General features: G+C 30.4%; 1 protein-coding gene across 1 annotated transcript in view; it reads right to left on the bottom strand.

The window, feature by feature from the left end:
- The window catches only part of LOC107437019 (mitochondrial sodium/calcium exchanger protein), a 65,963-nt gene that overhangs the window by 16,889 nt on the left and 26,776 nt on the right, over positions 1 to 22,298 (bottom strand). Inside the window, exons 9-13 of the mRNA XM_016048882.4 lie at positions 21,860 to 21,973; positions 15,779 to 15,981; positions 13,572 to 13,701; positions 8,369 to 8,568; positions 5,960 to 6,035 (exon numbers count right to left, since the gene is read on the bottom strand). Of these exons, the coding sequence (XP_015904368.2) occupies positions 5,960 to 6,035; positions 8,369 to 8,568; positions 13,572 to 13,701; positions 15,779 to 15,981; positions 21,860 to 21,973 (723 nt within the window). The remainder of the gene's footprint in view (positions 1 to 5,959; positions 6,036 to 8,368; positions 8,569 to 13,571; positions 13,702 to 15,778; positions 15,982 to 21,859; positions 21,974 to 22,298) is intronic.

Below are 22,298 nucleotides of genomic sequence, written 5' to 3'. Positions count from 1 at the left end.
TTCGAGATGCTATCATGATTTTTTTCATGACTCTTAGAATTCTTTACTTAAGATAATAGTGTTGAAGTTAATCTAATCGATTAAATTGGTCTAATCGAAAAGTGCGAACGCATGAGAACCTAGAATAATAGCATTAACACTGACCATTCCTGAAAATTCTTTTTATATGAAGTTGGAAAAATAAACTGCATTGTTAAATTAACGTGAAACGAGCAGATATTAATAAATTTCCTTCTCTGTCAGAAAACTGAATAAATTTCCTTCTCTGTCAGAAAACTGAAAAGGTCACTGATACCGCCACTGTTTTGGGGTTTTCAACTTAACGTTACATTTTATCAAACACTGTTTGATTTAGAAACTTCAAATTACGTTAATATGTAGGAAATTGAACGGAGATTACAATGGAATTAAAAAATAATTCTAAAATTAAGTCAAGATTATTTTTACTCTTATACTTGTTAGAAAAATAACATGCGGGCCGCTCTGTGACCGCAAGAATTCAGCTGCGGAAGTTAAATTTGGTATGCTGAAAGAGCCAAATTTGTTTTTAACCGTAACATAGAGTCTTTATTTCCTTTTAGAAACTCTTATTTGTTTGAAAGTTATTACAATTTAAAAGTTTTTTTTTCATTTTTTCTTTAACTAATAATTATTTATTGATTGTTGTGGAAAAAGTTTTCATTTACGCGATTTTCATAATATCCCTCTTGACTTAATATTAAAAATAATGAAAATAAAGAAAAAAATATAGAAAAAGGCTAGGTGTTGCCAAATATAAAACTTCGACATTTTATACCGACATTTGAAAATATGTGTAGAATAAAGAGAAATAAGAATTGTTTCTTATATGATCGGTTAACAAGAAAAAATTACTTCTAATTTATAAATCCTTTTCATTGTGTCGCACACTCTGCCTTTCTAAAATGTAATTTTTTTAAGCGCAGTTATTTATCATTCAAATCCAGCTATCCTTTTTATTTTGTCAAAATTAACAAGTTAATATAATGAACTTAAATAATAGTATAATAATTTTACATTAAGCAAATAATTTTTAATCGACTTTTCAGGAAAAAAAAACTTTTAAGAACATTGTTAAGAACAGTTTGTGCCAAATACCGCTAGTTCTGAGAGAATAAAAAAACGAATTTGCGCGCGGGCATAAACTGCTTTTTCCATAGAACATCTTCAATGCGTAATAACTCTCGGCGAGACCGTTTTTCCTTCTTCTTCATTTGTCAAAACTTAGGAATCCTTAAAATGCAACTGCTGGCAATCCAATCGTAATTTTTACTTAAAAAAGTGGAAGAAAACAATTTGTACTTGATCTTCAATTATTTCAAACTTGATGAATGAGATTCAACTACAGGGATTATCGAGCGTAGCGAACAGGTGACGGTGCCTCCATGTAGAAAACAAGGATACATAAAAATAAATTGTGTCGAACAACTATTATCAGTAAGCGTATGATTAATATTTAAAATTGTCTCTAAAAAAGGACTGTAGAAGCTGATCAATTGATAAAAATTTATCTGCTGCAGTCAAGGTATAAATTATCGTCACTATCTGAAAAACATTTAATATATTTAAATATTAGCATGTTTACGAATTATGACCTGTTTTTGAATTTTTTTTAAATTAACGTCAAACTTTAACCGGATTTCAATAAATTAGTTCAAAAAGAACTGCACTCTTTAAAAAGGAGGTATGAAAATGATTCATTGGATTCGTTTTGTACTATGAAAATTGCCAAGTCGATTCGGCAGCATGAAATACTATTTCATTTTTCACCAGTTTATGGTTAAAAGAGCTCCACTTAGTTCTAATTACATAATCATTCAATTTCGTCTAAATAGTTATGCCTTTTCTGAAATATTGATTTGCAAATTTACCGTAAATTTAAAACTATACCTACAGTTTAATGGGACAAACAGATAAAATTTCGGTTCTCTTACCGTTATTTTAATATTTCAGCCATATTTCTGTTATTAGTTCCTAAGATTTAAAACATAGCACAATTTTAAAATTTGTTAACCCAAAACCCCTTGTGAGAAAAAAACAATGTTTTTAATTCATGTATAGGAAACATTTTGCAAATGACATTTTAAAATGATTAAATGTATGTTTATTATTTTGTATTGTTATGTTTCTTTCATTTTTCTACAACTAGGGAACATTACTGGAAAATGAGTAATTTTTCACACAATGAATTTTTATTTAAATCTTATATCGACTTCGTAGAAGAAAAAATCGGTGACTTTTTTTCAATCCTGCTGTAACTTTTGTATTTTTTCCAGCTTTAAATACAATGCTATTTTTATTAACACTTGAATTGAAGTATGTGACGAATGTAGTGTAAAGAAAGATTGAAACAGAGAAATTTAATGTTTAATTTTGTCTAATTTGCTATTTAAAGAATTTAGTTTCAAAATAAAACTCAATAACGCAATTATGGTTTTAAATAACTACTCCGCTATTTAATTGGTTAAGGCAATATGCAGTAGAACATTTTTTTATTTATGTCACATTTTATGCTAGAATAAATAGTGCAGACCCTTGCCACACATGAATGATAAATTTGCTTGACTATAGTAAGTAGAAGGGAGAGGGGGGGGGATATTGTCGCCGTAGTGTCCTCAATTGGTTATGCCTGGACAAAAGCCGTACCGATTGTCATTCTGAGTAAATTGGCGAAATTCTATCAAAGTTAAAAGAAAGGCAACCCTACAAGACCCTACACTTTATATTTTCTGCCATCTATCCGCAGGACTCGAAAACACGTCTAAAGTAAAAAATAAAAAACAGCGCCATCTATGTATTGCATTCAAAACAGTTTTTTTTCCTTAATGTATATAAACTATTTTAAAAATAAATTAATGCTGCATGAAAAAATATTTTTGTAATGCAAATAAAAAATAAATATAATTAACGTTTTGAAAGTATAATTTTAATTTTTATTTATATTCTGTATTATAAGTTTTTAAAAAAAATTATTTGCTTAATATTTTGAAGTTTAATTAATAAAAATATCCAAATGTATTTTTATTACTTAAAAACGTATATTTAAGAATAAAATTTCCTAAACAATTATTATTTTCAAGTATTGCTTAAAAGTTTAGGGGAAAAAAAGTTATTTACTTTATTAGACTAGACATTTGCTATAAACAGTCAGAAAATTTAAACACGATTTTTTTAAAATTCAAAATTCTTAAGACCATTTAAACTATTTTGAATCCAGTTTTTAAGAAGTAAGTGATTAAACTAAGATAGTAAATTTGAAATGAACATTAAAATAAAAATAAAATAAAAAACAATTTATATAAATAAAGCGTTTACTATTATAAATGGTATACATTCATTATTACAAAACACTTAAATTGTAATAAAAGTTAGTAAATTAATGTAATAAAAAAGCCCATCTCATTAAAAATCCTTGCTCTAAATTCAAGATATTTATAATTTCTAGGAGGATTTAAGCAATTTACAATATTTTTTTATTCATTTATTTTCTATAAATAGATTTTTTTATTTACATGAATTTTAAACTTACCTATTCATTTTTGTTTTAGAGAAGGTTTAAAAAAGGAGTCATAATCTGGAAAAAATTTATGTTAATTTCATTTGGGGCTTACAGTAATAATTTTCAAGCGACCAAAACATAAACAATGGGAAAAGTTTTCATATCGCTTCTTCCTAAAATGACAAAAAATAGACAATGACGGACCTTTAGCCTTTTACTGCTATCATATAAATTATACTAGATTTTTTTTTTTAACCATGAATTACAAAAATGATGGATTTTTTATTGAATCCTTTAACGTTAAAAATAAATGTATCGCTTATTCAATAAAAAAATAATAATAAGTCTTCAATAAGAAAAAGTCTTCAATAAGTATTCAATTCAATAAGTCTTTCTTAAGTACATGTTTAATACAATAAATTTAACAAAATTTTATAATAAACAATCGAAAAAATAAAAACTTTTTCTCAATGAACAAAGGAATTGTTCTAGTTAAAAGTATTAATATTTATTCTTATTTTTAAGGGAATATGTATTAAATTTTTCTAGAAAGAAAGAATATATTATATTTCGAGTTAAAAATTATACTTCAGAAAATGATTTCAAAAAGAAAAAATAAATAATTATATATATTTATTTAGAAATTTTAATAAAATTTAAAATGATTATTTTTTAATAAAATTATTTTTTTAAAAAATATAATAGGTAATACCACATAAAGTATATTTAGATTATAGTAAAATAATAAAATTCAAGTTTTTAATATTCTATGTAAAAAATTAGCAGTTTTCAAAGAATAATAAAAGTTGTTTTTTTCCTCTCAAAAATACGGTTAACGTTTTATGGATTTTTTCCATTCTCTCCTGATTTTTTTCAAATTTTTGAGTTAAAAGCACATTTTTTACCAACTCTGCATCTATTCATTATTAATCTATTGTAACATTACACTTAATTAACGGTATACAATAAAGGTCCTGTAACTAATTAAGTGTAAGAGGCCAAACAACAGTATACAATAAAGGTCCAATAACTAATTAAGTGTAAGAGGCCAAACAACGGTTTTATTTTTCGGGCCTGTATAGGTGAAGAGTTATTCCGCCTCTTCCTGAAATGCCTCAAAACAAACGATAAAGGACCCTATTGTACTTGCCTTTTGCCGTTACCCTACCTAGAATGCCAGCTTACGGCCTTACGTTTGCCGTGAGGTGTGTGCTTACTGGGAAATGGCTTAAGTAAGTAAATATCTATATTAAATTGGCTAACGATCCGCAAGTGTATATTATTTTATTTTATTTTATAACCGTCATTGAACCCAATTTTTGGATTTACGACCTCTAATGTTCAACTCCATAGCCTTGTAATTTTGAACCCAATCCAGAAGACAAGGGAGCTCCTGGATCAAGTATAGGGAAAAGTTTTGCCTTCGTCGATTACTTTCTCGTGGTCTTCTTCTCTGTGCAGCGCACAGAGAAGAAGACCACGAGAACCTCCCACGGTTAGCCTGACGGCAAAGGGATTCTAACCCATAATCCGTCTACCACTGCGGTCAGCACTGTGGTCGGTGCAAGCCAGATGCGGAACCCGGTTCACCTCATTGGAAGGCTTCATCCCCTAAGCCCTCAAGTGTTATATTATTATTCAGATGCTTAAAAGGATATTTCAGTGAGACACCTGTGATAATTAAAGAAACGGTTAATGTATTCATACTGGCTAATCCAGCCAATTTAAAACAAATTGAGAATGTTTTGAAGTGTCTTAAACTTAGATGAATTTGTATGACAGGAAAAAAACGCATCATAACTAATTCTAGAAAAGTTTGGTTCCATATGGCAAAAGAATATGCTCATTAATATATGAAGTCAATGCCAAAACATCTTTAAGACATACTGTTATAAAAATTATTGTAACAGCAATCTTTGAAGACGTTTGATATAAAGTACTTACTGTTGCATACTATATTTATCAATCTTTATAAAGGCATAGTATAAATAAGACCACAAGAAAAATTTGTTATACTTTATTCCAATTAATTTATACAGTATAGTATATGAAGAGAAATCACTTATGTTTTTAAAGATATGTATTTTTAGATGACTTATGGATGATATTTAATAAATTCATTCATATGAACCAGGAGGAATGCATATTAAACATTTTTGATTTTCAAGTTGTAACGGAAATGTGTAATAATTTATATTTAACCTACACCTTAAGGGTCAAATAATTAATAAGTAAGTAAAAAAAAAATCATCGACAAAGTTGTATGTCGACATATCAGACGTGTCGATACATGCATCGTCGAGTTGTATGCATCGACAAAGTGTTCATCTTTCGTTTGGAAATGATTTATAATTTCACGCGACACTTTGGTTTGCTCTAAATAACCCCTATAATTATTCGCGCTTGTGTTTATGATATGAAAATAGTAAGAAGAAAAATTACCGAGTAGACAGTTTCCCCATGATAAAATTGTCAGTCCAAGGATAGATTCACTGAGACTAAAAGCAACTCCAACAGCCTAAAAAAGAAAACAATACGCTGAGTATTATGTTGAAATACTTAGTATAATGTTTAATTGACTTGTTAAAATGTTTTTTTCCTAATTAAAAATAAATAAACGCTCTAGAACACATAAATTGCTTAAATTTCTGTCGATAAAAGTTAGAGGGTGCTTCTTACAATCCTAGAATCAAGATCAGTGGTTACCAACTGGCGGCCCACATCCGGCCGGCGAAGCCTTTTTTTGTGGCCAGTTAGATAAAATATAGTAGTTGTCATTTTTTTGCGGACAATTTTTGTAAAAAATCTATATAGGTTTAAAATACTTTTCTTTCGTTAAAAAAAAAAAAACTAATTCTTCGCTTCTGCGAAATTTAACATACCAACGGTGCAAAAAAAAACAAATTCTCAGGTAAAAATCTACTTCTTACTTTAATTTGTAATTCAATACTTTTGTTTTGTACAACTTGATAAAAGTCTGACAGTAATATTTAAAGTTCCTTCAAACGTAAAAGAATCCTGTATAAAATTTTGATAAAGTTGCGGCCCGCCGTTTGACTGGTGTTTTTAATTGCGGCCCCCGGCGTCATGTAAGTTGGAAACCCTTGATCTAGATTAGCAATAAATATTTGAACACCCATTCATATCGGAGGAATAATGGTCTTGAGTGTTACACCTGACAGGAATTTGATATATGGGGGAGAAAAAAAGAGGCAAGAATATGTAGAAGATAATTTTTCAAAAATTTCGAAAGAATAATAATTTTCCATGTTTTTTTTTTTAACTAAACTGTGGAACAATAAGTTTTTTTCTGTACTGTTTTAATTGTAAGTGGCTGTAGAAATGTTCTCAGTCCCTTTAAAGGCGATAAAAGGTAACGTAATTCGTGAAAAATGGTGGATGATGAAGGATTTCTATTGAGGAAATGATTTCCTGCTAATTTAGATCTCTAAATAATGAAATAATAAATGGGTGCAAAAGAAATACTGGTTTCATGTTGTTTTAAATTAAACTATAGCATAGCTACAGTAGTTTGGCTACATAGATTACCGTAGCTCAATCCCCAATAAATTTTGAGACAGCTTTAATTTCTTTTAATTTAGCCTTAAAGAGCATTAAAATTGTCATCATCGAGGTCTTTTGGAAACTTAATTAATAAACTTAACATAATTAATAAACTTAAATTTGCTTAAATTTTTTATTCTTGTAGTTCCTTTACATCGCACTAGAGCTGCCCAACGGGCTATTGGCGACGGTCTGGGAAGCATCCCTGAGGATGATCCGAAGACACGCCATCACAATTTTGATCCTCTGCAGAGGGAATGGCACTTCTATAGCTCGACGACCTGAGTGCGAAGTCGAGCACTTTACGTTAACGGGGACCAATACCGCACACCCTCGAACTCTATGCAGATTGATCCAAGTGGTCACCCACACTGACTCCAACCAGTGATGCTTGACTTCGGTAATCTGCTGGGAACCGTGTCTTAACGATCTGTCCACTGCGGGACGACAAATTTTTAAAAAATGCCTTGTGGCTATAATTTGAATAAATTTAGAAATCGATTTCATTTCTTATAATTAAGTTTTTAACGCATCTTATTATGTTTAAAAATGTCATAACAAAAGTGTTTCGAAATCTAAGATATTTGATAATCAAAGTCTAAGAACATTAAGTAACATTCAGTAACATGTAATTTTGTAAAATTTGATTCTAAAAAACAGCTCTCAAAATTCAACTAAATTAGAATCCCTCCTACAATAAAACAAAAAAAATTTCTTTAGAGGAAGAGATTTAATAATAATTTTACAAAAAAAAATCAAATTGTTAATACAAAGCATCATTTATTAGACTTCCAAAATTCCAAACGGGTTCCAAAACCGACGGTGTTCAAAAATTTATATCTAGAAAACAGATCAAAAAGCAATTCTTGTCACAGGGCATTTTCCTCTCAGAGTTTTCAAGTTCCACACATCATCGACAGATGGCGCTGCAAATAGTAAAGGTATAAATGGAAGAAACTGAACTAATTGAAAACCAAATCAGATTTTTTTTCAAAATTTGTCGCTGAATGAAAATCCTATTACAATATTTTTGAAACGTCGACGATCAACCACAAGCACATATAGTAATCTACCTCGTTGTGATATAGTTTTCAATTATTTTTCTTTGATTTTTAGGTTTACTATTCGCAATCGAACTAAAACCAAGATCTCTAGGAGAAAAACACATGCCTTATCACGCGAAAGATTAAAAGTTTTTTTTTTTTTTAGCCTTGCCAATATTTCTGTTATAAGTTTATGTTAACCAACTTGTATTAACTTAAAATCGTTCCAAGATAGTCGGATTACCTGTATTAAAACGACGATCTCTGTTGCAATGCAATAAATCCAACACACTGCAATAAAGAATCCCAAAAAAGCAAAAGCTGTGTGAAATCTTGGAGGCTCTTCTGGTGTAGTCATGTAATACAGAATACCAGCTAATATGCAAGATATTATGAATACCACGGCTATTAATGGAATCACTTCTCCTATGCTATATGTTCCAACTAAGTGAAAAATTGACAATGTTAGTGAAATAGGTAATTTTTTTTTACTTTTAACAAATCAATTTTTAATGTATTTTTCTAAAGATAATTGAAAAACTTAGTAAAATAAAGTATTAGATGTGTAAAGAGAGGTCAAATACAGATTTTGGCTTTTCAGTTGTATGTATAGAATTACTTAATTAAAAAATGTGTTCTATTTTTTAATAGTCCAGACAATAGAGATCAAAAATATACGTTAACTGGAAAAATTGAATGGAGATTTTACTTTTTGTGTTCAGTAGAGCTCCGATTATCCGGACCAATTAGGACCAATGCCGATTCGGATAATGAAAAATCCGAATAAAAAGATATCTTCATCAAACGGCTATAGACGATGATTTTAAAGTACACTCATGTCCATAAATTAAGGATAATTCAGAATCACACGGAAATCAAACTCTAAAATTAAAATTTCACCTGCAGAATTATCACACACATCCTGGAGAAGAATATACAAATTACAGGAAACCACTAGATGACGCTGGTAGTACGTCGCAATGACGAGAGTGTAAGAGAGGGGTATATAAGGAATGGTGGCAAAGAAGTAAAATTGTTCACAAGCGCTTTAAAAGCCTTTCAGTGCAATAACCGCATAGTTATGGCACAAAGGAAGCATTTGGATGATTTTTTACGTGGCAGAATCATCGGACGACTGGAATGTGGACGTACCCAGCTGGAAGTATCCGAGGAACTTGGAATCACCCAGAGTGTCATCTCCCGGCTTTGGCAACGATTCCAAGATGATGGTAATGTGAGTAGACGTTACAGCACAGGTCGCCCCCGAGTTACAACGCCGAATGAAGACCAGTAATTGGCAGTTACTGCCAAAAGAAACAGACGGAGCACAGCATCAGACCTGTCTCGTCAGCTCTCTTCAGCTACCGGTACGATAGTTTCAAGGCAGACCGTGTACAAACGCTTAGGGCACATTGGTCTATATGCTCTTAGGCCTGTCAGATATGTTCCACTTACCGCAACTCACTGTCGCCTGGGATTAGCCTGGAGTAGAGAGCATGCGTTGTGGACACCGCAACAGTGGTCTTGTGTGATGTTTTCCGACGAGTCCAGGATTACTTTGCAGTCTGATTCTCGCCGGACTCTCATATGGAGAGCGCCAGGTACCCGTTACCACCAAGACAATACCATTGAACGACACCGTTACGGTGGTGCAGGATGGCTCGTTTGGGGAGGAAATATTTTTGGTTCCAGAACTGACCTGCATGTTCAGAGTGTAACGATGACAGGCCACATCTATAAGGATGTCATTCTGGAACAACATTTACGTTTGTTTCGGGGCGCCATGAGTGCTGAATTTCTGTTAATGGACGACAACGCCCATCCTCACTGTGCAAACATTGTAGACGAATGCCTTCAATCGGTGGATATCACCCGTATGGATTGGCCAGCATACTCACCGGACTTGAATCCAATAAAGCATGTGTGGGATATGCTTGGCCGATGAATTGCAGCCCGTCCACCACCTCCCTCCTGTCTACCGGACTTTCGGAGGGCATTGCTTTATGAGTGGTGTAATATTCACAAAGATCAGATTGATAATTTGATACTCAGCATGCCTAGGCGTTGTACAGCATGTATTGCATCATCAGGGAGACATACTCCGTATTAAAAATCATACTAACCATGTTACACTGTTTTTTGTAAATAGGTTCGTTTTTGAAATTTGCTCCAGGGAGTAAAAATCGCAATTGTTATTAATTTATGTCAAATATATAGCATCTTTTTTTCTCCTTACCTTTTGTTTAATACATAGACTTTACAAATAAGTCAAATTTGTTTGACTTCTGTCACTTTCTGTGCCTGAACTTCATTATCCTTAATTTATGGACATGAGTGTAGCTTACCTTCACACTTTTTTTCAGGCTTAGAATTTTTATTTTATTTTATAACCGTCATTGAACAGCCGACCCAATTTTTTGGGTTTACGACTACTAATGTTCGACTCCGTAGCCTTGTAATTTTGAAACCAATCCAGAAGACAAGCGAACTCCTGGATCAAGTACTGGGAGAAATTTGCCTTCGTGGCGAACTTTTTGATGGAAGTAACTGAAATTTGCTTTACTTGGAGAGGAAAACCACTAAAAACTCCCGTTGTTAACCTGGGGGCAAGGGGGCTCTACCCCAGGATCCGTCTATGATGATATATTACGTCAGCACTGGAGTCAGTGCTAGCCGGATCGAACCCGGTTCACCTCATTGGAAGGTGAACGCTCTAACCCCTGAACCATCACTGCTCCAGGCGTAGGATTGGCAATTGTAGTAATGCCCATTATAGCATATTACAAATGGAGTGTCCAAAAGCTTTACGTTTTTTAAATTTTATTAAAAACCCTTATGAGAAACTACTTACCAACCACATTAAAACTGGGCGGTAAGAACTTTAGATTCTGCAGTAACAGCAACCAAAACAAAGCAACGGAACACACTTCGGGTGTCACCCCCAGATGGAACAGTCTCATTGCAAAGAAACAAGCTCAGGGCTCTCATTGATTTAACCTTCTATTTATATTTTGGGGTAACTGTATTTTATTTTGAAGGCATGTTTAAATACAATTAAATTAAAATTAATAAATCAAAATAATCTAAACAATCCCCCAGTGGGCAACGGTAAAATTATCAAACGTTGACAGGTCGCGGTGATAAAAAGGTTGGGGAACACTGGTTTACACAAGAGAGCGGTCGAAAGTTTGGTCCTATTTAATGTTAACTTCACTTTTTTCGTATTCCTCCATATTTCAGAAACATTTGAAGCGAATAAAAAAAATTTGTACTCAAATATAAAATAAGTTTATCTCAATGTAACTACTTGTAAAAAATAAGTTTATAATTACTTTTTAATTATTTCCTTTATTCAATAATAGACAAAAATATTTGAATAATAATGTAAATAAATTTTTACATTATTTTAAGCTATAGGAATTTTATTGTCAAAATCCAAAGTTTAAAAAAAAGTCAGTCAAATAGTTCTTGAGAAATAATTATTTAAAATAAATTATTATTTTTGCAATTTTATAACTCAATTTGACCAATTTTTTTTCCGATCCAAAATTCGAAAATACAAAAATTCGAAGTAATTTTGGATTTTGTTATTTATACTTACATAGATTAAAGTAGTCCAATTAAAATTAATAATGTTGAAATGATTTTCAGTTGTTTTGCTTAGTTTGTTTCCTGCTAAATGGTAAGGACAACTTTAGCCGCTGTGTTTTTGAATTTTTTTTTTGAAAGAAACTGTTATGAAGCATATATTGAAACGCGTTACATTAATTCTTTAAGCCCAAAACAAAGTCTAGAAGCATTTTCCTCAGTCTTACTGATAGAGAATGGCACAAAATTTTAACTAGAAGTTTTAAACTGCCAAAAATTAACCCCAGTTGACAGCAATTATCGTTTTGAGCTTATCTAGAATTTATTTTATTAAATTTTTAACATTTATCCTTATTTTAAAGAAGGCTAAGTTAGATAAATATATTTTTGATTAACTTCTTTCAATAAGAAAAAAAATTGTTTGGACACACGATCCTCATAACATAGCGTCATAAAACTCATTAATTCATTTAATATGCTTCTTATAAAATATAATTAACTTCAACCTAAAAGTTCTGCTTTCATTAAATAATAAAAAAAAATTTCAATCAATATTAAAGTTCCATAAATATTAATTTATTACTAATAACTGAACTATATTCGAACTATGTGAAAAAACTGTTTTAAAGATAAGCTACTATATTCTAAGAATATTTGATATTATTTATTAGAAAAATTTAGTTTTATTAATTAATAAAATTATACTTTTTTTTTACACGTGACAAATCAACATTCCAAGTCAAATCCATTTCTAATTATGCGAGCGATCATCCACAGGATTTCGAAAATTATTAATTTCGATTCGCTTTAAAAAATAAAGATACTGGAAACCAGCATTTTGAGTTTTAAAAAAAAATTTAAATGCAGTTAAAATTTAAATGTAGTGTTATTAGTTTTCCTTAAAGTTTCTATTGTACAAAAATTTATTAAATTCAATGTATAACAGCCTAAAATGTAGAAAAAAAACGTAAAGTAATATAAAATAAAGTAATATAATTAGGATAACTAAATAACCTAATAAGTGATGTATTAATAATTATTCAAAATTTTTATCACAAAAAGTCTACAGCAACCTCTTAACTGTGTGTACAGTGCGCAAAATAACACCCTGAATAACCGGATCTTCACATTCTTGGACTCATTCTTAACTGTTCGAGGGGGTAACTTCAAATATGCTAATTAATTAATGCAGACGATAGTTCCAAAATCAGACACAAAAACGTTGGAAGACCTTTTTTCTTTCTGACCCCCAAAATATAGTCGTTTGTTTCTCAGGTTGCGGCTACGGTGGTCACAAATCCACCGAAAAAAGCGTATGTTTATTCAGAGAAAGTAAATTTTTGAGTCTTATTTCCTAACTTAAAATATCATCTGCACTAATTAATTAGCATATTTGAGGTCCCCCCTTCGAACCATTAAGAATCAGTCTTAGAACTTGAAGATCTGATCATTAGATCAAAAGTTATTTAGAGTGATCCGTTTGTTCATTTTAAAGTTCATTATTCACAATTTAAAAGTATGTAAGAACATATTTATTCATAATATAGTGTTTTCTATTATTTTAGAATATAAAAAAATAATTAATCATGATTCATTCATAATATAGTCCTAAATGGCTATAAGAGCAAATTAAGAACCTCTAAGCTATTATTCCATTAATATGCTAATCAGCAATTAAGTGTGTTGCTATCCAGTTGTATAGAAAACAAAAGTTTTGCCAAAATGCTTAAATAGAAATTTTAATAGATAAACAACAGAAGAATTGTTCTGACTGTCCACCCTAACCTCCCTCCCATACTAAGAGTGTTAACGAAAATAATGATACTTTTGTTAATGACAAATAAAGTACGTTTACTTACACATGAGAAATGTAGCAAAACATGGGCCAGTTACAAGATGAAGGCAATTTAAAATTCTGCACCAATTGTCCCGTGGGCTTTGGTAATCGACTACAGGCATTGTAAGAACAAATGGAATCATAAGAGGACCCTAGAAAAGTAGTCAACAATTGTTTTTACTTCTGCAGAAACCTTAACTAAAAATTTAATTTAAATTGAAAGAAAGTTTAAATTAAAACACCTGGAAAGTTTTGAATTGCAAATATGAAGTAAAGCGACAGTTATGTGAAACCAAAAAGTGTTCAAAATTTAAATTTTCAATATTTGATTAGATACTCTCTCAATGTATTTTTTGAACTCATAAAAGTATGCAAAATTAGAGAACTATCGATTTAGTTTGTGATTTTTATTTAAGTGGGAAAATATCACCGAATTGTGAATTTCTTTAAAAGTTGAATATTTTTTGAAATATTTAAAATATTGGTCCAAACGATTCTTTACAGTAAGGTATTATATACAATTTAAAATTAAAGCTCAACAATATTCAAACTTTAGAGTTTTAATTTTCTTTGACGAAAAACAACTTTAAATATCAGATATGAATCCGATAATCATCATTCTTCAGTCGTTTGTAACAAGAGTACGTAGTGCAGAAATAAGTTTATTATCTGCTTTTACGAGAATACTTTACTCCAGCTAATTCAATGATTTTATAAAATTTATATGCAGAATGTAATGCGCGTTTTTTGTATTTTCAACAAAATAATTGCAAGGAAGTGTTTGACTTATAACATCTATAAGACCAAAAGGTAGTATTATAAAACGAATATTTGAGAAAGTGCAAAACAATTTCGACTAATTCTGAGAGTAAGATCGAATTCTAAATAAACACTGCATTTGGAATGCCAGTACTATTTTACAATCACAAACAGTATGTTTTCATCACAATAAACCCACAAGAAGTTTTGATTCGTAATATTTCTCATAGTTTGCACGATATTTCAGCTTTTTAATTTAATATTATTGTTAAAGGAAATGGTTATAATTCTTCATAATGTCAACACCTTAAAAATAAGATGCATTAACCAAACAAAAATAGAGGATACACAAATTCTACTCACTAAACAAGAATAAAGGATACAGATATTCTAATCACTAAACAAAAATTAAGAGTACAGAAATTCTATTCACTAAACAAGAATAGAGGATACAAAAATTCTACTCGCTGAACCAGAATAGAGGATATAGAAATTCTATTCACTAGAGAAAAGAGGATCCAGAATTTCTACTCACTAAACCAGAATAGGGGATATGGAAATTCTGTTCACTAGAGAATAGAGGATCCAAAATTTCTGCTCACTAAACCAGAATAGAGGATATAGAAATTCTGTTCACTAGAGAATAGAGGACCCAAAATTTCTACTCACTAAACCAGAATAGAGGATATAGAAATTCTTTTCACTAGAGAATAGAGGATCCAGAATTTCTACTCACAAAACCAGAATAGAGGATATAAAAATTCTGTTCACTAAAGAATAGAGGATCCAGAATTTCTACTCACTAAAGAATAGAGGATACACAAATTCTTCTCACTAAACAAGAATAGAGGATACAGATCCCCAAAAAGTACTACTATCATAACTTTATTTCGTTTCGATAAGTGAATTACCTAGACTATTTTGCGTCTTTCTTATATATTAATAGTTAAGACAACAATTGGTAACGAAGCCGGGATAGCCTGGTTGGTAAGACTTTGGACTCGTGTTCAAGTGAAATGGAGTTCGAATCCCGCCGTCTGAAGAAACCCTGTGTATTAAATGATGACTGGTGCACGTTAAATCTGTCGAAGTCACAAAGTCCTCGAAGTTACAATCCACTAACAAATCCATACCTCTGGAAGTACTAAATTGGAGATTGATTCTCTGGTTCAAGTGTCCTGTGAAACGGGCTATAATGTATTGTTTGACTGAAATCATATTCTTGGCCATAGATGCCACTTAAAAACAAGAAATGCGCCATCTGCTTTAAATTCGCTTGGTTTCCCAAGCAGGCTTGTTGGCATTGCAAGTAGGCAATAGAAACAACAGCACAATAGGTAACAAAAGGAACTCTCTCTGTGCACAAAGAATCTCTTTTTTTAAAAATGCATATATCTTCTACGACAGTATAACGTGGTTTGTAAGCAACATTTGGTGTATAAATTAAATGATATTTAAGCAATGATTTACTTTTAAAATATCGAGAGATCGCTCCATCCAATTCTGTTGTGACCATTCCTTGAAATTTACAGGGGACACTTTTTCTGCGAAATCTGACCATTGGTTTACAGGCTCAGGAATAGGAATTTTTTCATCTTTTGATGACTTGTAATAATCACATCCGGGAGAACACATATTTTCCTCATATCGTTGCATTTCAGTTTCTAAATAACCTACAAATGAACCATATTTAAATCTCCATATACAATTATTTTAGAAATATGCATGAATGGAATTTTCGTATTAATTTCGCTACTCAGTTAACTATATAAAAGGTCTTTTTAATCAATTTATTTTAGATAGTAGGGTAAATTAATGTATTTAATAACTTAGCAGTTAATCTTGGGTTAAGTTGTTAAAAAGGGATAAACCAAGTTTTCCAACACATTTAGGGATAAACACATTTTTTTTTCTTCTATAGCACAAAAGTTTTTTTTTTTTCGAGCTATTTTTCTATTAAATCTATTTTTCGAACTTGGACAGATAAATATGCAAGGTATTCGTAAGGACCACCTTTAACACGTTGAGCATTACGCGTATTTTTAAGGAAATCCTCATCAGGCCACCCGCTTATTGTGGCCGAACAATGCGCAGCCCACTACTATGAACAGGTTGAAATAGATAAGAATTTGATTTGTAATAAATAAAATTAAGTAAACTTATAGTATTATATTAAGTAAATGCATCATATTTTACTTCGTCAGTTACCGGGGACTAACACAGCATAACACTGTCAGTCGCCGTTGACTAACCTGACATTCAAAACCTCCAGTGTATTTTTTTAGAATATTTGTAAAAAATGCAGACGGAAAGGAACATACAGCGCGCGCAAAAAAAAAGTAAAAAAAAAAATAAATAAATAAATATAAAAAAAAAAAAAAAAAACGATCACCCTGGATAACTTTTGGTCTAATGATCGGATATTCACGATCTAGGACTAAATCTTAATGGTTTGAAAAGATATGCTAATTAATTAGCGTAGACGAAATTTTAAGTTACGAAATCAGACAAAAAAAACTCTCATGGTCTGAATAAACATACCTTCTTTTAACGGATTCGGATTTCTGGCCCCCCAAATATAGGGGGTAACCGCAATCTTGGAAAAATAGTGCCCATAGTTTGGTTAGGAGATCGATCCAAGGTTCTGAGCCCTCAATATAATTTTTTTTTGCGTATTTCGCCATATCTCGAGAATTGTTTAAACGAATTGAAAAATTTTTTCATACACTTATAAAATTCGTTTATCCAAAGATAAATCCATGGAAAAAATATATTTTAGTTAATTTTTTTTTTGTTATTTTATTCAATAATTGTCGAAGAAATTTTGAATTGTAAGGTATGAAATTTTTTACATCATTTTCAAGTAAATAATTTTACATATTTGAAGATATCGCATACCTTACAATTCAACATTTTTGCGACTATTATTAAATAAAATAATAAAAAATAATAAATATTAATAAAAAAAAAATTTCATGGAATTATCTTTGGATAAACAAATTTTATAATTGTATGCAAAAATTTTTCAACTCGCTTAAAACTTTTGCGAGATACAGCAAAATAAGCAAAAAGTGAAATTAACATTAAGGGATCCGTACTGTGGATCGCTCCCCTGACTAAACTATGGGAAACATATTTCCCAGATTGCGGCTACCCCTTATATTTTGGGGGTTAGAAATCCGATTTCGTTGAAAAAAAGGCATGTTTATTCAGAGAAAGTGCATTTTTGTGTCTGATTTCGTGGCTTATAAAGTCGTCTGCGCTAAGCATATTTGAAGTCACCCTTTCATTATCTTATGACAGCTCTCACATGGTAAATTCTGGGTCTCACATGGTAGATATCGTTAATTTTATTAAATTTCAAATATTTATAAGGGTCCATTGGCCAATTTATAAATTTTAATTAAATTTTTTTTTGTTGAATTTTTTATATATTTTATTGTAAACATTAATCTAGATGTTTAACTTCACCTGTTAGTTAATAGTCGGAATAATCACAACTATTATACATGTAAAACGTTTAATTCTAAAGGTGAATTTGTTACTTTTGTATTTTTGGCCGATTACCTCCGGGCTGTTGCCAAAATAGTACGTACTATGTTTTTTTCTTGTTTTTAAGTAAATGCCACGGAGGGGCTTCGCCGGGCCTCTCGGCCAGTGCGTGTGGCAGATACTCTCTGTCCACCTCCGGCTGTGCGGGAGACTATCATGGCGACAAGTTGAAAATTTTTCCCGCATACCCATATTTGGGGGGGGGGATCGAGGACCTAATTAAATTAACCTTGAAGTCACCCTTTCGACTAGTAGGTTGCAAAGATTTCGGAAAGCACTCCCTCATTTGACATGGATATCAACCAATTAGACATGGATGCCACACGCCATTGACCACAGCCGGCCAGGGGGTCTACCTTTCTGCATGTAAAATGTCTGGTGCCTACGTGTGGCTCGACAGACTCCTCGGACGGGGTCATTAAAGGGAGGAACATAGAAAATGAAAATGCTATTGGTTCTATAAAGCGCTGTGATTTCGTAAAAATGTATTTTTTAATTTTTTTAATTTTGTAATAAGAGTGTTTTGATTTTAAACTCCGCATTATTCATTATTTAAAAATAAATTTAATAGTCCTGAAATGATTAGTTTTCTTATGGATTAAAAATTGTTCGCTATCTTATTTAAGCATTAATAGGCATTTTTAGACGAACTAATGAACGGATACAAATACTCGTAATAGCTTAAAAATAATAAAAGTTATGTTTACCCATGAGTTAATCTCTTATTTAACGGTATTTTTTTTTATCCTGTTCTATTTTCTTTATAAGAATAGTAATCTTTGAATTGTCATAACTTTTTTACTATTATTACGTTTTGTATAAAAATAAAAGGAGTGTAAAATATACTCGGACAGTCCTCTGTTGTAACCACAAAATTTATTGACCACTGCGCACGGGCCGCCTTTATTTCCCCCAGACAATTTAATAATTACGCTCTGTTAACTTATTTTGCCAATTTAGATTTTATATATATATATATAGATAGATAGATAGATAGATAGATAGATAGATAGATAGATAGCGAACAATTTTCAATCAATAAGAAAGCTGATCATTTTAGAACTGTTACATTTATTTTTTAATAATAAGTAACTCGCAATTTAAAACAAAAACATTATTTTTAAAAAATTAAGAAAATAAATACATAAATTTTTGCGAAAACCCAACGCTTAAGAGCATCAATAGCATTTTAATTCTCAATTTTATATATATATATATATATATATATATATATATATATATATATATATATATATATATATATATATATATATATATATATATATATATATATATATATATATTGCAATAAGACTGTTTTGGTTTTAAATTGAGTGTTACTTATTATTTAAAAATAAATTTAATAGTTCTAAAATTATCAGTTTTCTTATTGATTGAAAATTGTTCGCTATCTATTTTTACAATAATTGTTGCGTGAATTTTATCATTTCAGTTAATTTTTGTTACTTATTTTAAATAGGAAATGATTCTACATAATTACTATCTTTAATCAACTTATAAATTAAAATAATGATCAGTCAATACTTCTGTTTGATGTTAGGAATAAGTATCATTTATACAAGATTAAGTGCCATTAGTATCATTTTATCTCTAAAATGCAATTTTCCCTCAATCTGTGCCTTTGTGAACATAGAATGTCTAGTATTGACTAATCATGCTTTAAAATGGTTACCAAGAAATATCCCTATCTAGCTAGCATAGTATAATTAACTAGTAAGGATCCTGATGACCTGTTTCCTGTCCAGGTGTAGCCCATTCTATCACTTTCGGTATTTCAAAGAACATTGTTTCATGTAGTTTTGTTTGCATTTCTCTTCAGGCACAACTTGCTAATGTTAAAGTGTTACAGGTGTGAACATCTCCCCCCCCCCCTATTTAGGATTCCTATTGTAGAAAATAACACTGATTGGTAGACAGGGAAGCTTTCTACACACTCTTGAAACTAACTATATATACCATACCGTTTGAAAGGTTTCTAATAATTTGTCTTTAAACTTCAGCGATATTTTATTCTCCCTCTTTTTTAAAACTCATTATGGATTACGAGTCTTCTGAATTTGAAAATTATTGCAATTATAAGTACTTTTTTGTGAGTTTAACAATGATTATTTATACATTGTTGCACAAAATTTCGCAAAATAAGTACTACGCACATGCCACATTTATTTCCCTACAAATTAATAATTTCTTTCTGTTAACTTATTTTGTCATTTAGATATTTTTGTTTTATTTTTCTCTCTCTTATATATATATATATATATATATATATATATATATATATATATATATATATATATATATATATATATATATATATATATATACAATTAAAATAATAAATAATTGTTTATAATTCTTAAGCAATATATTAATAGTTGAATTCACATTATTGTTAAACTGCTTCATTAACGAAAAATATGTTACGATTTTGAGAATGCGATCAGCATTGCGCACTTATTACCTTTAGTTGAGAGAGACACGGCAGTTACGTTACGCACATTAAATTTATTTTATCATTTCAGGTAAATTTTGCTACTTTTTTTTTAAACAGTAAATGATTTTACAAAAAAAATTTCCTATGTTCTCTCAACTTATTAATTAAAATAATGAATAGTAAATAACTATTTAAAATTCTAAAGCAATATTAATAATTAAATTAACATTATTGTTAAATCGTTTCATTAATGAACATATTGCGATTCAAAGAGAGCGATCATCATTGCGCACTAACCTCCTTTATTTTAGAGAAATCTGGCAGTTTTGCTATGTACACTTAATTTTTTCCATCATTTCAGCTTTTTTATGTTACTTTTTTCTTCAATAGGAAATGATTATACAAGAATAAAAAACTATTGTCACTCAACGCATCGATTTAAAATAATAAATATTAAGTAACTGTTTCAAATTCAAAAGCAGTATTAATAGTTATTCACATTATTTTTAAATCGCTTGTTCAACGAAAAATATATTACGTTTCTGAGATTGAAGTAAGCATTGCGCACAAACTTCCTTTATTTCAGAGAAATATGGAAGTTACAGTATGTATCTTAAACTTATTTTATCATTTCAGCTATTTTTTGATTCTTTTTTCTTCAATAGAACATAATTATACAAAAAAAAAAAAAATAAAAACTAGTATTCAATTAAAATAATGAATAGTAAATAACTTTAAAACTCCTCAGTAATATTAATAATTAAAGTCACATCATACAAAAAAATAAATAAATAAAAAAAACTATATATGCACTATCTTTTATGATATGATACAGTAATGTTCGCGATATAGTATGCGTAATGTAAAAGAAAAGCAATGGCATTGAAACAGGAAACATTTCCTTTAAAATCTCTACTTGACCCCTTAAGACTTGCCTCACTCCCCCCACGCGTCTATCGTACGCTGACTAATGAGGGAGGGCTTTCCGAAATCTTTGCAAGGTTGTTATTAATCTTTGCAAAATTATTCATGGTGGTCCGGTTTTTTATTTTGCGCATTGTACATTAAGTGTTGCAACTGAATATTTAAACAACAATAAAAACAAGAACTCTATAGAAGTGTGATAAATCAGAATTAAGGAAGGCGTGCACCCATATTATTAATATCTGTCTGATTACTGGTTGAAACTTGATTGTATTTTTAAGGGTCGTTTTTCATTTCTCAGAGTTTTCTTCTTGCAATCAAACATGATTTGGATTTTCTTACATCCGCGTTCCTCAATTGTGATTTGTCAGTCAGATTTCACTTGCGTTTTTTTTTTTTTTTTTTTTTTTTTTTCAGATCGATGTGTTACCCCTAATTTGTATCCTTCTTCATTTATGGGTCTTCATTCGAGAAAAATACTCTGAAAATATACATTAAGGGTGGTTTTCATGGAAAACCTTGTATATTTTAAAATGAATTTAGTATTAAAGATTGTGAGTGATTGAGAGTGTTCACATGTGAGCTTTCATATTGCGGATTTAAAAAGAAATAAGATTTACTTGGAGGAGCTTCAGAAATTGAGGGTAATGATATTGAAAACACTTCATTGTCATAACAGAAATGATTCAATGTATTTCGACGACGATCTTCCTCATAGTTGTATTTAAAGAAAGCTGAAAAAAAAAATTGCACAAAATTAGATGAAATGGAAATTCTTCTGCCATAAACCTTAAAAAATTTCTGTAAAAACACAAACCGCAATATCTGTTAAATTTCGTTACTTTTTGTTCAAACTTTTTTAAACTAGCTTCTCGCTAATAGAGATGCCAGTAATTTCTCTAAAGGTACTTCTTTCCGATTTTCAATATATTATTTTTTTACTTCGTAAAAAGTAGTCGGTTTTGTGGGTAAAATCTGTACCTACCGCAAATTCAGCTTTGAAATAAAATTACTGTCAGATCGTGTTTTTATGTTTCTAATTATGTTTTTATGCTATTG

This window comes from Parasteatoda tepidariorum, chromosome 11 (assembly GCF_982258835.1).
Source record: "Parasteatoda tepidariorum strain Cologne lab strain chromosome 11, Ptep-v5.0, whole genome shotgun sequence".
Classification (NCBI taxonomy): Eukaryota; Metazoa; Arthropoda; class Arachnida; order Araneae; family Theridiidae; genus Parasteatoda; species Parasteatoda tepidariorum.
Note: the sequence above shows the minus strand (reverse complement) of the source record. Positions and strands in the feature narration are given on the sequence as shown.